The sequence below is a fragment of the Mytilus edulis genome, chromosome 4 (assembly GCF_963676685.1).
Source record: "Mytilus edulis chromosome 4, xbMytEdul2.2, whole genome shotgun sequence".
NCBI lineage: Eukaryota > Metazoa > Mollusca > Bivalvia > Mytilida > Mytilidae > Mytilus > Mytilus edulis.
Window position 1 is genome coordinate 41,857,225 of NC_092347.1, and position 15,034 is coordinate 41,872,258.

General features: G+C 33.6%; 1 protein-coding gene across 1 annotated transcript; it reads left to right on the top strand.

Annotated features, from left to right (window-relative positions):
- Positions 1-1,095: 1,095 nt before the first annotated feature.
- LOC139521890 (hillarin-like) lies at positions 1,096-10,147 on the top strand. Its single transcript, XM_071315583.1, has 9 exons — positions 1,096-1,185; positions 1,897-1,982; positions 2,665-2,796; positions 4,026-4,255; positions 5,010-6,129; positions 7,397-7,562; positions 8,175-8,455; positions 9,068-9,253; positions 10,033-10,147. The coding sequence occupies exons 2-9, from the start codon at positions 1,905-1,907 to the stop codon at positions 10,084-10,086; spliced, it is 2,247 nt and encodes a 748-aa protein (XP_071171684.1). The 5' UTR covers positions 1,096-1,185; positions 1,897-1,904; the 3' UTR covers positions 10,087-10,147.
- The last annotated feature ends 4,887 nt before the right edge of the window (positions 10,148-15,034 follow it).

The following is a 15,034-nucleotide window of genomic DNA, read 5'->3' on the forward strand; positions in this document are numbered from 1 at the left end:
TTTATCTAAACAAATAAATAGATATCAAATATTGCTGAACTGATGAAAAGCTTCGTCATGCAGTAATATATAGGTAAATATTTCTTTGATATTTTAAGTCTGTTTTCCATGGGCGAAATCCCAGTCCTTACCTTGCTTCGTATCCTGGCTTAATAGCTGTTTTTGTTTACTTTTAAAGGCCTGTGTGTCGCTCACAGGCCAGAGGCATATTAAGAGGGGTTTATCTGGGGGAAAATGGTTGATTATATAGGGAATCACTGACGAATGACCGGAGCGGGCCCCCTATTAGGCAGTCAGTGGACCCCAAATTTCTAGATTCGCCACTGCAAGCACCATCGCATAAACAATAAATCAACGGAAAGCTACCGATATCATACAAGACAATACAACCTCCAAAAGATGAATCCCAATGGGACATTTGGTTTGTTGTTTTATGTATATTCATCATTGTATTTTCTTTCTCGATGAGACATGAAAATTAATATATTGCTTAACGTCTAGTGGCAAATATTTCAGACATGAGGCGGCGCATTGGAGCATACAACATGCATATTCCGAAACACTGTCGCTTGGTAGCTTCTTACAATAAAGCACTTTTATTTTTAATGTTAACTCTTTCAAATATTCATTTTTGCAGATCGAATAACTGAGATACGATAAGAATATAACGAATCGGTCATTGGTGGTTTTGTAAAGATTTTGAATGTCCATTTCCTGATCACGGTTTGTCTCATGCACCTGCTTAGTATTCCAAGTTGAACTTTACTTTTGAATTCTAAATAGTGATTCTGTTTTCTTACACGCTATTTCCATGTAGAACAATGTTTGTCTCGACTTTCACATTCAACTTAATTACGTCTACCTTAATTTTTCTCAGAATATGCAAATCCACGAAGCCTGGCCAAAAAGTTCAGAAACGAGTACTATACTAGGACTAACTAGGTTGTAGTACATGTACATTCTTTGTGTGAAAATATCCATTATTTCATAATTACGTATTTGTTTAAACATGAATAGAGATACAATTAAAAAAAACTAATAACGGCTACATCTATTTTGATGAACCAACGTCGGCATTTCTATCATAACGCCACTTGAGACGTCATAATAGTAACGCATAACCACGAAAGTCCGACACCTTATAAAATTAGCAAGTAGCAAGAATGGGATAGAAGTAGGTTCCAAGTAAGTATACTCCGGTGAAGCTTGTTTTCTTGGCAAAATATATAAATAGTATGATGTATCTTTTCATTTTTTTTTTGTAATTTTTCTGTATAAAAAAAAGACAAAACCAAAATCTAACGGTCATCTGTTTCGGTAAGAAATTGATTATATAGGTCTTTCATCTTAGTGTACTTACGTAATGTCTTTTGCATTTTCTGAATACCACAGACAACTTTAGTTTTTCACATCTTTTACTGTATTCCAAATTCATCAAAAAGTGTCTAAATGTGTTATAATTAATAACCAGACTATCTTATGCCTTGACAATACTGATGGTCAACGACAAAGATCTTTATGGTTAAAGCAGGCACTGGATTTATGGATATATAAAAAGGAAAGATTCTGTGACATATCTAATAGGTTACAATGTAATGGCTTATTCGGGCAGGGGTGTGAAGACATCAAAAATATGTATCAGAAAGATTTCATATACTGATATGACATTTGTATAATTAATAACCCGACTATCTTATGCCTTGACAATACTGATGGTCAACGACAAAGATCTTTATGATTAAAGCAGGCACTGGATTTATGGATATATAAAAAGGAAAGATTCTGTGATATATCTAATAGGTTACAATGTAATGGCTTATTCGGGCAGGGGTGTGAAAACATCATAAATATGTATCAGAAAGATTTCATATACTGATATGACATTTGTTATTATAGATGAGGCCATGTCAGCAATCCAGCTTAAATCTAAAAGAAGTTCAAAAAGGCTACTCAAACATGTAAATTCTAAACCTAGCCTAAGTGTAAGTATTCAGTGTAAGTAAGAGATAAGAAAATTGACAAATTTGAGGAATGTTAAAAAAACAACAACATAAGCATAAACTGAACTGAGGGATGTTGAAAAGGTGAAATAAGTATTTATATAACTATATGACACACTGCGGAAAATATTTACAAAATTATGCATTCTTTCAGTGTAAAGTGCACAAAGCTTAACTCGATTAACTTGGTATCCTATGATTTATAGACTTTAAATTACAAAATATATGCTTCATGTTATGTATATCCTTACACGGTGATTCGTGAATTCGTCATCTGTGATTTTAAGTATAAATTTGAAAAGTCAATAAACGAATGAAGCTCTATGTGGATTTATTGCACAACAAATGGTTCAGTATAATTATCATAACAATTGTTTATATCGACAATAGTATATCTTTTTTCCAATTACAAATTTCATTCTGCGTTTACGTTAATTATTTTTTAAGTAATTTAGAATCATAACTAATCAATCATGGTCGGGTTGTTGTCCCTTTGACACATTCCCCATTTCCATTTTTCATCTTATAATTATTTAAGACTCGCCTTGTATTTTATATATATCGAATCCTTTTCATTATGATTATTTTGTCTTCTTTGTGATCGATATAAGTTGAAATCATATAGTTTGGAATGAAATATTTGTAATTGTATAAATACTTTCAGACACTGCCCGGTGTTGAGGTTGGTCCTAAGGAGGACGGCCTTACATATCCCGATCCTGCTCCACCAGTTTCAACTAAATCACAAATATATCAACCAGAAGAATTCCTAGAGATAGAACAGCATGTTCGTGAGGTATGTTGAGTACTGGTATTCTATATTTGTTCGTTCTTGACTATGTCCTCGTGAGGTATGTTGAGTACTGTTATTCTATATTTGTTCGTTCTTGACTATGTCCTCGTGTGGTATGTTGAGTACTGGTATTCTATATTTGTTCGTTCTTGACTATGTCCTCGTGAGGTATGTTGAGTACTGGTATTCTATATTTGTTCGTTCTTGACTATGTCCTCGTAAGGTATGTTGAGTACTGGTATTCTATATTTGTTCGTTCTTGACTATGTCCTCGTGAGGTATGTAGAGTACTGGTATTCTATATTTGTTCGTGAGGTATGTTGAGTACTGGTATTCTATATTTGTTCGTTCTTGACTATGTCCTCGTGAGGTATGTAGAGTACTGGTATTCTATATTTGTTCGTTCTTGACTATGTCCTCGTGAGGTATGTTGAGTAGTGTTATTCTATATTTGTTCGTTCTTGACTATGTCCTCGTGAGGTATGTAGAGTACTGGTATTCTATATTTGTTCGTTCTTGACTATGTCCTCGTGAGGTATGTTGAGTACTGGTATTCTATATTTGCTCGTTCTTGGCTATGTCCTCGTGAGGTATGTTGAGTACTGGTATTCTATATTTGTTCGTTCTTGACTATGTCCTTATAAAGTCTCTTCACTTCATCAGTATCTCTTTGTTAAAAAACTGAATGTTGCAAACAAACTAGCCAAAAACACGCACAGGAGCATATTTAAGGTTCTTTCTTCTGGGTTTTTTTCGGGGTTTGTATTGATCACGTTCTAGAACCGTACTTATTCTAAACAACGCGCTGTATAGTTCTGTAATGCCAATCGTTGCTCTAACTCGATCTTGTATTCGATTTTTTTGCAACTAACTAATTGGAAAATTACAAAATGGTATCCGAAAACTTCTAGATTAATTTTGTTTATCTAAAAGTTGAGCATTAATAAAATAAAAAATTTTTTTTGTTGTGTTTGTTTTTTCGTGTTCTTTATTTAGTGATTGTCTTTTTACACTGCTTGGAGTTCTTTACTGTTCAATGTGAATTAATACAGGGTAAAGGTTAACGATAAAGCAACCCAGAAGCAAATTTAAATGATCGCTTTCAGCCTTCTTCACATGGCCAGCAAGGCGCTATATAAATTGAAGTCATCTGATTTTTAACAAATTCGTCTTTTCAAATTAAGTAACATTAAAATAAACTGTTTGTCTACAACTTTTCTTCTATATTGCAGGTATCATTGAATGCAGCCAATGATTATTCAACACTATTAGACTATTTACTGAATAATCTTGAAAGCGATTTGGCTAAAGTGAGGGCAATATTCTGTTGGATTGTACAACAAAAAGTCCCTCTCCTGTTATGTCAGAAAGACATACCGTCCTTGGATACTCCTGTCGGACACCTTCACGCCATACGGATGCGTAAAGGAACGTATGCTCAGTTGTTCGCTATAATGTGCAGGTAATTATGTTAAACATACGGGTTACCGACCGAACTCTTGGGCAAATTTTATAAAGGAAGTCCATAAAAACTGACAAAATCAATTGTTGTCAATGAGGGGGGAGGGGGCAAAAGGGGTCCATTAACATGTTAACAACACCTCGATTTTGGCAAAAACAGTGAACAACACAGTTAATACAGTGGGAACAAATGAAAACATTCCTTGCTTGGTACAAGCATTTTCGAAAATTCACAAGGTGAAATGATAAAGTAGCTTTGAGACCAAATGTATCTTAGAAATTTGTTCCTGTCTGTTATTACGGGTTTTCGTTTTTTTGGGGTTTTTTTTTTAACAATTAGGCCATTAGTTTTCTCTTCTGAATTGTTTCACATTTTGCTAACTTAGAGCCTTTTACGGCATGCTATATATAGTGTAGGTTTTAAACGTTTAGATTTGACCTGTTCTGTAGGGTTTTGGTAGATATTTGTCTCTTTGGTTATCAATCCAAATAATATACTAGTAGATGACTTTTTGTATAGATCTCAGGCCGGAATCGAATTCGCTTTCCTTATTATACGTGAGTTGTGATACATGTAGTAGGTCTAGACTTTAGTAAGATCAAGTTGGTTGATTAAATATCCTTTATTTCTATAATGAATTATTCAGATTTTAAAACAGTTTGTACAAATTTGTGTCAAATAGTTGGTTCATAAACGTTGAGAATCGAATGAGTAATTTGTAATATTATTTGCGATTTTATTCTTTCTACTTCAGGAAAGCTGGTCTACCTTGTGTAGTAATACACGGTCTTGCGAAAGGTGTAAACTATAATGTTGGAGACACAATTGATACCGTCACTATGAAGAACTCTTGGAATGCCGTATTTGTGGATGGAAACTGGAGAATCGTTCATCCTCATTGGTCATTAATGACTTCGAATGGATATGAGACGGGGGCTTGGACAGTGGTGGACTGTCAAGAGTTTCATTCAGGCGACAGGATAGGAAGTCGGTCATACATTGTCAGTCCTATGATCAAAGATTCTTATTTCTTAATAGATCCGGAAATGTTTATTATCAAATGTTTACCAAACGATGTTAAATGGCAGCTACTTGATGATCCTATTTCAAAGGCTGGTTTTGAAACTTACCTGTTTTTACAACCTCATTTTTTCAAACTTGGGTTACAAATCATTGAACCAGAATCTTGTAAAGTTGTTTGTAATGATGGAAAAATAAAAATTGTAATACAAATGCCAGAAAAAAATAAAAGTAGGCTGAAGTTTAGTTATAAGCTATTTAGAAGAAGGTACCCTGAGGACGAGGGCGAATATACATACCCCTCTCTAGATAAGTTTGTTTTGCATTATTATTCGAAAAATGAAACTATATTTGAAGTGAGATTCCCGCCTGTTGCTGTTGGCACTTACAAAATGCAAATCTTTTGTGTAGATATTAATGAACACGAACATAACAATTCAGGATGGATCTGTGATTTTTGTTTGGAATGTAAACGTGGCATGGATGAATGTCTTCCTCTTCCTCTAGTGCCGGAAATAGGATGGGGTGCAAGAGAGAACTATTTAGAAAAACACAATTTGATAGCTTTATCGGAAACATCTGGAAAAGTCAACATCGATGAATCCCTAGTGACATTGTTCAAATTTACTGCTGATCCTGACAGTGATATCTACGCAGAGCTCTCTCAATCAACGAAAACGAAATTAGAGTTATCAGACTTTGTAAAAGTGACAAAGAATAAGGCCGAGGTTGTTGTAAAAGTGAAACCACCACAAGAAGGGGAATATGCTCTTCAAATCTTTTGTAAAGATACAGGAACATTGATGTATGAAAATGTTTGTAATTATCTATTAGAACGAACTGCAGTTATTGAGGTAAGATGTTCCATTTTACAGTGCTCTCAGATCTTTGATTAATTTAAATACAGTTTGCTGATATTAAGTTTAAATATTGCATGATTATGTCTGAGATGTGTATTCAATATGATTCATTTAAAGTTTGCATCTATTTACTTTTGGGACTTTTGGTAATGCATTATTTAAAATACTATGGATTCATTTATTTTCGTGGTTTGTGGAAAATTTGCATATTCGTGGATATTCAATTTCGTGGTTTTTGCAAAGTCTCATTACCGATTTCTTTAGTAACATTTATATTTGTGGCTCCCCTGTACCAACGAAATCAACAAAAATTGGCATCCAACGAATATTAATTAATCCACAGTTAGGTTATTACAGATTGCATAAAGATAAGGTGAAACTACAAATATGTTGCTTTAGATATTTTAATGAACTAGAAATGTCATTAACTTACTATTTTACCCCTGAATTGGTTTATCATTGGCGTTTTGAACACAGTTTTCATGTGGAATTAAATTATCGATAAATATTTGATAAGAGAATAAGCAGATGTAGTATGATAGTCAATGAGACAGCTACCTACTAGGGACGTCGGCGGCCGAGTGGTATGAGCAGTCATTTACTGTATCACTAGCCTGTCAACACCGAGGTTGAGTAAGCGAATCTCGCACGGGGTAAGTGCATTTGGCTCCAGTCTTAATTTAGGATTGTCGGTTTACCAATCAAATGTCGGTGGTTCTCTGGAAACTCCGGCTTCCTCCACTAATAAAAACAATAATGAAAATAGTGAGCACTGCAAACAGCAATCAATCGATCAACTAGAAACCAAATGCCGCAGATGTAACTAACTATATAACTCACGAGGGGATAAATTCAAATGAGAAAAAAAAGACTGATGTATGCTATAATACAAAGGATATAATAGGCAGTAATCAATGACAAACACTGGATTACATTCTCCTTACTTGGGACTGGTGCATTAAGAATAAAGAATATGGAGGATGAAACATACTTGTAAACGTTTCACCCACTTCGCCTGGGATAGTGATACATCAACAACAAAACATAAGAGCAAACTGCAAAATGAGATGAAAATGAATGGTTTAAACCATCAGATTGGCATGGAGAACACAAAACAACGTACAGAATTAAAAAAAAAAAGAATTCTCAAATGCATCTAAGAGTACTCACAAATACGGAAAGCTTTGGTTTAAAACCAATATCACAACTTATGAATAAATCATGTTCTACCAGAAATAACATATATTTTTGTATTAAATAGGACCCTAAAATGGCAGAAACTCGAAAATTGCTGTTAGATGCAGTAAACAGTGGCTCACCAGCAAATTTACAAGCAGCTCTTAAAGAATTTGAATCAAAAGGTCTTAAAGACAAAGGAGAATACACAAAGGCCAAACGAAAACTTCTCTTAACAAAGCTTAATAGAGGTAACAAAAAGATAACGAAAATTTCATTTGTCAGTAATAGAAAATGAAATTAAAACTTTTAATTAGAGCTAACTCCAAAATGCATGTAGATCAATACTGTGGTTAGCTTGTTTGCTTTATTTGTATAATTTTTTACTTTGTACGTTCAATCAATTTAAAATCTAATATATACAGGTTTAACTATGCTTATTTATATTGTTATAAAATGTCAATCTTAATTACAAAGCATGAGTAAACGTTTATACAAACAAAGCAAGCAAGTTTTACTCTACATGTGTTAGGAAATAACAGCTCTAAAATTTACAAACACTTCGTATAGCAAAGGTTGAAAAGCTAACAAAAACTTCACCATAGCCAAGACCAAATAAGAGGTAAAATAAATCGACAGTTAAGGTGGTAATTAAGACACGTTTCATGTTTCGATACATTGATTTGTATATCTTATCTTATATTTGATATATCCAATTCTTGTTTAATACATTTTTTTCTGGCTACTTTTGTGCCATCTTAGCCAGTAAAAAAATACTCCGTATGGTAGTGAAAATAACTAATGCATTTTCGACCAAACTGAATAAATATAACAATGACTTTTCATATCCATTTTCCTTCCAGAGATTCAAGAGGCTATAGCCACCAAGGATTTGGTAAAGCTAGATAAAACTATGCACAACCTAAGTGAAACGTCACTGAAAAAAGATCTTGGGTTGCTTTATCAAGATGCAGAAGAATTGAGATCGAGGCTGAGGAAGCTAAAAAGATTACACCATGCTGTGTTAGACATGGATCAGAAAACAATATCAGAACTAAGAAGTTATCCTAAGCCACCAAAGCCTATTCATGGTGTAATGGCAGCAACCTTTCTTCTTCTGGGTCATAAAGAAGGAGAGCTAAAGGTCTTTTTATTGGATTTCCTTTCTTTTTTTAAAAAACAAAATAGAATGTAACATATCTAAAACTGATGCATTTTCTAAATACTTTTGCGAGGATACCTCTAAAAATAGACAGCTGAAACCTTTAACAGGTCGAACCAACATGAGAAGTTTCATGCGAGAACACTGTTTGCGATGAACGGCCATGCTTTCTTTTCGGATTTTGATCAGAGGGTTACAATTAGACGCTACCTTAATATACATTTTCCCCCGTTGTTAACAGTTGGGTAGATTCAAGGGAAAGCTGTCGAGTAGTTATTTATCAATGATATAGTGATATAGATTTCAGTGGTGGATTTATGTGGCGTTACTTAAGGTCGTTCACCCCCCCCCCCCTTTTCTTGCAAAATATATCATCTGTAAGCATAAACCCGATCACATTTTTTCATAAATATTACGTTTCGACAATTAAGTCCCCTGTAAAAATCCTGAATTCGTCTGTGGATTTGACAAGTATGCTTACGTGTATTAATAGTTGCTATGACAACATTTTTCATGTGTATTACAAGTACTGTACTACAATTTATATCTATATAACTTAGATATTCAATTAACATTCTTCCTTTTTTTTTTAAGAAATGGGCCACCATCCAGGGACTCATATCGAAAAAGGGAAAAGAAGGTCTGAAGAGAAAGATAACCAATATAAATATTTCGAAGATAAAAACGACAAATCTTCAAAAAGCAAAACTTATTCTTTCAAAACATGACTTAGAATCCGTCCAGATAGCCAGTTCTGGTGCTGCAACATTTTATCAGTGGGCAAGTATAGCAAAACATTCTATTCCAATACACTATACTTTCTCAAACATTTAAATGTTCGTATAGAAGTAAAGATTCGGTAATGTTGTTCATATTAGCAAAAAAGATTGTGACTTTGTATTTACAATCCGACACCATCAATACACTAGTTACAAACTCATCGATTAATCAACCAGTCAAGGTATCGAATGTTGCAGTCATTCAATCAAGGTATCGAATGATCAGCCAACCAATCAAAATTGTGGATCAATCATTCATACCAACGAGCAATCAATCAATAACTATTTACAAATAAACCGATTACTGAATCAATCAGATAGAATCTAATTTTGGTATATATCTTACTTTCTTTACCATATACTTAGTATAGAAAGTCCATGATCTTACCTAGTACATGAAAACATTCAGTTTTTTATATGACAAGAATTTTATTTTGCAGTCAATGTTGTGTTTTTGTAACCGAGGCAATTCGTGGATCAATAAATCAATAAACGTATGGAAAGAACAGCCAACCAATCAGTCAAACGTAAAGCGAACGGATGAACGATCGTGCAATCAATTTTCCAATCAACTGATTACTTTGTCGATAAAAAAAAACCCAGAATGAATCTATAGTGTTGGTGTATATCTTACATATTTCTAACACCGACAATTAGTCTTTTATGTAGTAATCATTTTATAACAGCCATTGTTTCATGTTTAGTATTGCGTGTTTTTGAACCTATTCATGTGTGATCTATAATTTTCACTGTATAAATTTCTTTTTTTTTCTTTTTCAGGCTACAACTATGATAAATGAATATGTCCCAGAAATAGTACAAAGAAAAACCTAAATTCATTTTATTTCGAAGATTGTTTTATATTAGTCTAATAAAATTCTGATTTATGAATATATGTTGTTTTATGAGATTTGACTTGCAAACTTCACTCAGTGCTCTGAGTTCAAATTGAAAATGTGTACTGGAAACATCAAATCCTCTATATTTTTTTAATCTGAGTACTATATATACGAAAACCTTTGTAACTCATGTTTGTCTCTCTAATTTTGGTTTATTTGTATGTTTCGCTGAACTAGTATACATTATTGTTTTAAAGGCCTTCTGAATACAATTCAGAATGGAAATGAGGAATGTGTCAAAAAGAAAACAATACAGTGGTTTAGGGGTTGTTTTTTGCGTTGCCTTTGTGACACATTTCCCGTTTCGATTCTCCATTCTAGAAACTTTTATGATGTTTAAAGTAAGTTATTTAAATTCTATCTCATCTGTATATCTGAAAGTACTTATAGAAGGATTTATAAGGGTCCAACAATACTTTAAGATTGACCAACAAGGGTTTACTTTCTCCCTTCACTATACTTTTCATCCTTCCACCTTTATTTAATCAACATTTTGTGTACTTTCTCATTCAGCGGCTTCTCCGGTGCTAGTGAGTGGTAAATTGAATTTAAATGAGTAAGAGTTTCTTTTGTTCCGTGTGGAAGGCCGTACTGTGACTTTGAGATGAAGCAATACAAGCGCTGTTCCTTTGCTTTTTTGTGTGTGTTTTTTGCTGTCGATGTATTGAATTTGTGTCATGAATGGATACCCACATCTTCGTCAGCCAATGGTAACGGTTCGCTTCCCTCGTCTCTCTTGGGCGCCGGAAGATTAGGTACCCCCCCATATCATTTGTTTTTCTATTAATTTCGAAGATGAGATACCCCATATCATTTGTTTTTCTATTAGTTTTTTCCACTACCACGTTATTCCTCAAGTTTTAACGCAATCCTGTCTTCCACCAATTTTTATCCAAAATACTTTAAATTCGGAAATTATTGCGTGCATTTATTATTGCGATTTTGTCATTTAAGACTTAAATGCGGTTTTAATTTTTACGACGTTGAGAAAAATCCTGTTTAGTTCATATAAAATATTCAAAAATGCGAGTTTAAATTATTGCTTCTACAACTTTCTGTCGCATTTTTTCGCAATAATAAAAACCTCGCAATAATTTCTGATTTTACAGTACTTCCTTGATCTTCCTTGTTCCATCCTTCTGTCGTTAATATTTGTTCCTTTTACAAAATTGTGATTGTTCGTCATAGAGATATACAAACACAAAGCATTCCCAAAACTGATTTCAACATAACCCATAACGGTTAAAACATTGATAATATGAAATATATCTATATGCTTTCGGAAATTATTCATTTTGTCCGTATACTGCCTTAACTAGATAACGACGTACCAATAGAGCTACATACAATCGTGGTTTCCTTATATATATATATTCGACCTGTTAGTGAAATGCATTTTGTTAAAATATACTTTTTCACTTTTTTTTTGTCTTTTTGGAAAATGTTGTTTGTGCTGTATTTAGACCCTCTACAACGAAATTTGTTTTACATGCATACGTATAAAAATTGCGGTTTTTATCGTACGTAATCATGTTTGAACGTAGTTTTCAATTTAAACTTGTTCATGTTTTTTCGTTTGGGCTTGTATCATATAATCCCTCCAGTTTATATGATTCGTTCATCCTACTTTGACTCTTTAAATTCAAACTTATCATACACTGAAATTGTACGGAGCCCCGATAGGGACATGCAAAGAAAAAAAAATCATATTGTGCGCACAAAATAATAAAGTGTGCGCACAATTTAAAGATAGAATGAAATTCAAAACAGTGTAGCTGTGGCCATTGATTGACACATTAAAATCATCCATTGACTGGGACAATTTACGTGAACGTTTGTCTGTAACGACCACTGTTCACGACGTACCTACGATAGACATTTACACTGTGGGGTCACCAAAGGTTTCTTAATGCCTTTAATTATAAAATAATTCGAAAAATTAACCAGGAATAACCTTTGCGTTTTGATTTATACAATTGATATAAATCAAAATATCGTGTTATTTCTGATTAATTTTTCGAATTACTTTATTTAGGTGTTGAGAACCTTTGGTGACCCCATAGTTTAAGTGTCTTTAAAAAGTACATAGTGAGCATTGGTCGTTACATACAAACGTTCACCTAAATTGTCCCAGTCAATGGATGATTTTAATGTGTCAATCAATAGCCACAGCTACACTGTTTTGAATTTCATTCTATTGTGCACACAACTTAAACATATTGTGCGCACAACTTAAATATATTATGCGCACAACTTAAACATATTGTGCGCATAACATAATATAGTGTGCGCATAACATAATATAGTGTGCGTTAAATTCTTTGACCTTAAACATGGTACGGAGCTTCAATGTTTCCTTTTAAAGTGACAGAATGGAGAAATGCGTAAGGTTTTCTTTTGAAATGAGGCTAGATTACATGGAAATACTCTAGCAAAAAAATCATTAGTGCATTTGTATCGACTCCTGACATGAATACTGAATAAATTACGTTTATTTCGTCTGAAACTTGGTTTACCAACAGATGCGTCGGAAGCCTCCACTTTATATCAGAGTTTATTAAAACAGTTTGAAACAGACTTGGCGATATATAGCGAGGACACTATCGAACCTATGTAGACTTTCTTGTAACAAATATACAACTACTATTTGCACTTATGCATTATACTTTATTTCTGAAAATCTCAAGATTTTGTTTTGTGTAAAGTATGTCAAATCCACTGAAAACTGAATACACGTACACAAGTTTTTTTTATCATTAAAGATGACCATGTTTGTTTATGATTAAGTACTGTTTTGACCCAAAATGTACTGTTCGTTATTGAAATGTGACGGTGTGTTCAGTCGAAGAAATTCACCATGAAGTTGTGATCAAATAGAGATAAAACTGAGTACATATATAAATCAAAAGATGCAATATGAGTGCCAATGAGACAGCTCTCCATCCAAATCATAATTTATTAAAAGTTAACAATTATTGGTTATAGTACGTCATGGTCTTTATTACGGAGCGTTGGCTTACACCTAACATCAAACTATAAAAGGTCCAAAATGACTGTAACAAAACAATAAACATATATGAACCACACCAATAAACGACTACCACTGAATAACAAGTTTCCGACATAGAACAGTATGTTAATTATGATCTAGATTTTTTTTAAGAGTTGTGTACAAATGTTTCAGGCAAAGTTATAGATTCATTCTGATTAAAAGAAGAGAGGGCAAGAGGTCACTGATGGTATCTATTTTTGATTTATTTTATTATACAATTTTACAGAATATTGTTCGTATTCATTATGAAACTGAAATGTTACGCAGCAATTAATAGTCAAAGAAAAAGTATTCCTCGGTGGTATATTTTGAAAACAAACGAAACAATAACGATTAATTTTTCCAAATATGGTCCGTTTTTGGGCATCATTTATTCAAAAACTTGTGGCCCGATTGATCGCGATCGATGCGAGTACCAATGAGACAACATAATACATATACACCATAGCTCATACAAATACGGGTTATATTCTTCTCATATATTTTATGATGGTATGATACGCAACCCCTAACAAGACGGATTGTGCTTGATATTCAAATAATTAAGACAGTCATAATCTTTCAATCAGTTTAATTGAGGTGTGGAGCTGGCATGTCAGTAACTGCTAGTAGTCCTTTGTTAATTTATGTATCATTGTCATTTTGTTAAGTTTCATTTGTTACCTATTCTGACATCGGACACGGACTTCTTTTAAACTGAGTTTTACTGTCGGTATTGCTGGTTTTTTTTTATATCTGCATTGGCTAGAGGTACAAAAGGAGGGTTGAGATCTCACAAACCATATTTAACTCCACCGCATTTTTGTGTCCGTCCAAGGTCAGGAGCCTCTAGCTTTTGTGTTGATCTTCTATTAATTTTAATCTTAGTTTCTTTTATATACTTTGGATAAATAAAGGAAGATGTGGTATGAGTGCCAATGAGACAACTCTCCATCCAAGTCACAATTCATAAAAGTAAGCCATTATAGATCAAGGTACGGTCTTTAACACGTAGCTTAGGCTCACAACAAACAGCAAGCTATAAAGGGTCCCCAAAATTACTAGTGTAAAACCATTCAAACCGGAAGACCAACGTCCTAATTTATATAAAAAACGAGAAACGAGAAACACTTTGAAAGAAGTTTAGTATGACGTCCATTATCGCTGAACTAGTACATGTTTTTTTATGGGCCAGCTAAAGCGCGCCTTTGGGTGCGAGATTTTCTTGCTGTATTGAAGAACCAAATGTATCTTACACCATACAAACATTCCGTACATCAAATATATCTAGCTAAATGCTTATAGTATCCGAGAAATACACCAAAACACAAAAACATACTTTGCCGGACCACTTAACCCTGAAAATGAGGTCAAGGTCAGATGACACCTGTCAAGTTGACATCAAAATCGTTTCATACAACCAAATATAGAAGAATTATTTTATTTGGTATCTGAAATTTTGTCTAAACCACGAACATTTCAAACAGTAGTTGTATATTTGTTACAAGAAAGTCTACATAGGTTCGATAGTGTCCTCGTTCTATTGCCAAGTCTGTTTCAAACCGTTTCAATAAACTCTGATATAAAGTGGAGGCTTCCGACGCATCTGTTGGTAAACCAAGTTTCAGACGAAATAAACGTTATTTATTCAGTATTCATGTCAGGAGTCGATACGGTCAAGTGAAAACTGTTTTCCTAATTTTGGGCGCACACTATATCATATTGTGTGCACAATCTGTTTAAGTTGTGCGCACAATATATTTAAAATTGTGCTCACAATATATTATTTCGTGCGCACAATATATTTAAGTTGTGCGCACAATATATTATTTTGTGCACACAATATAATTAA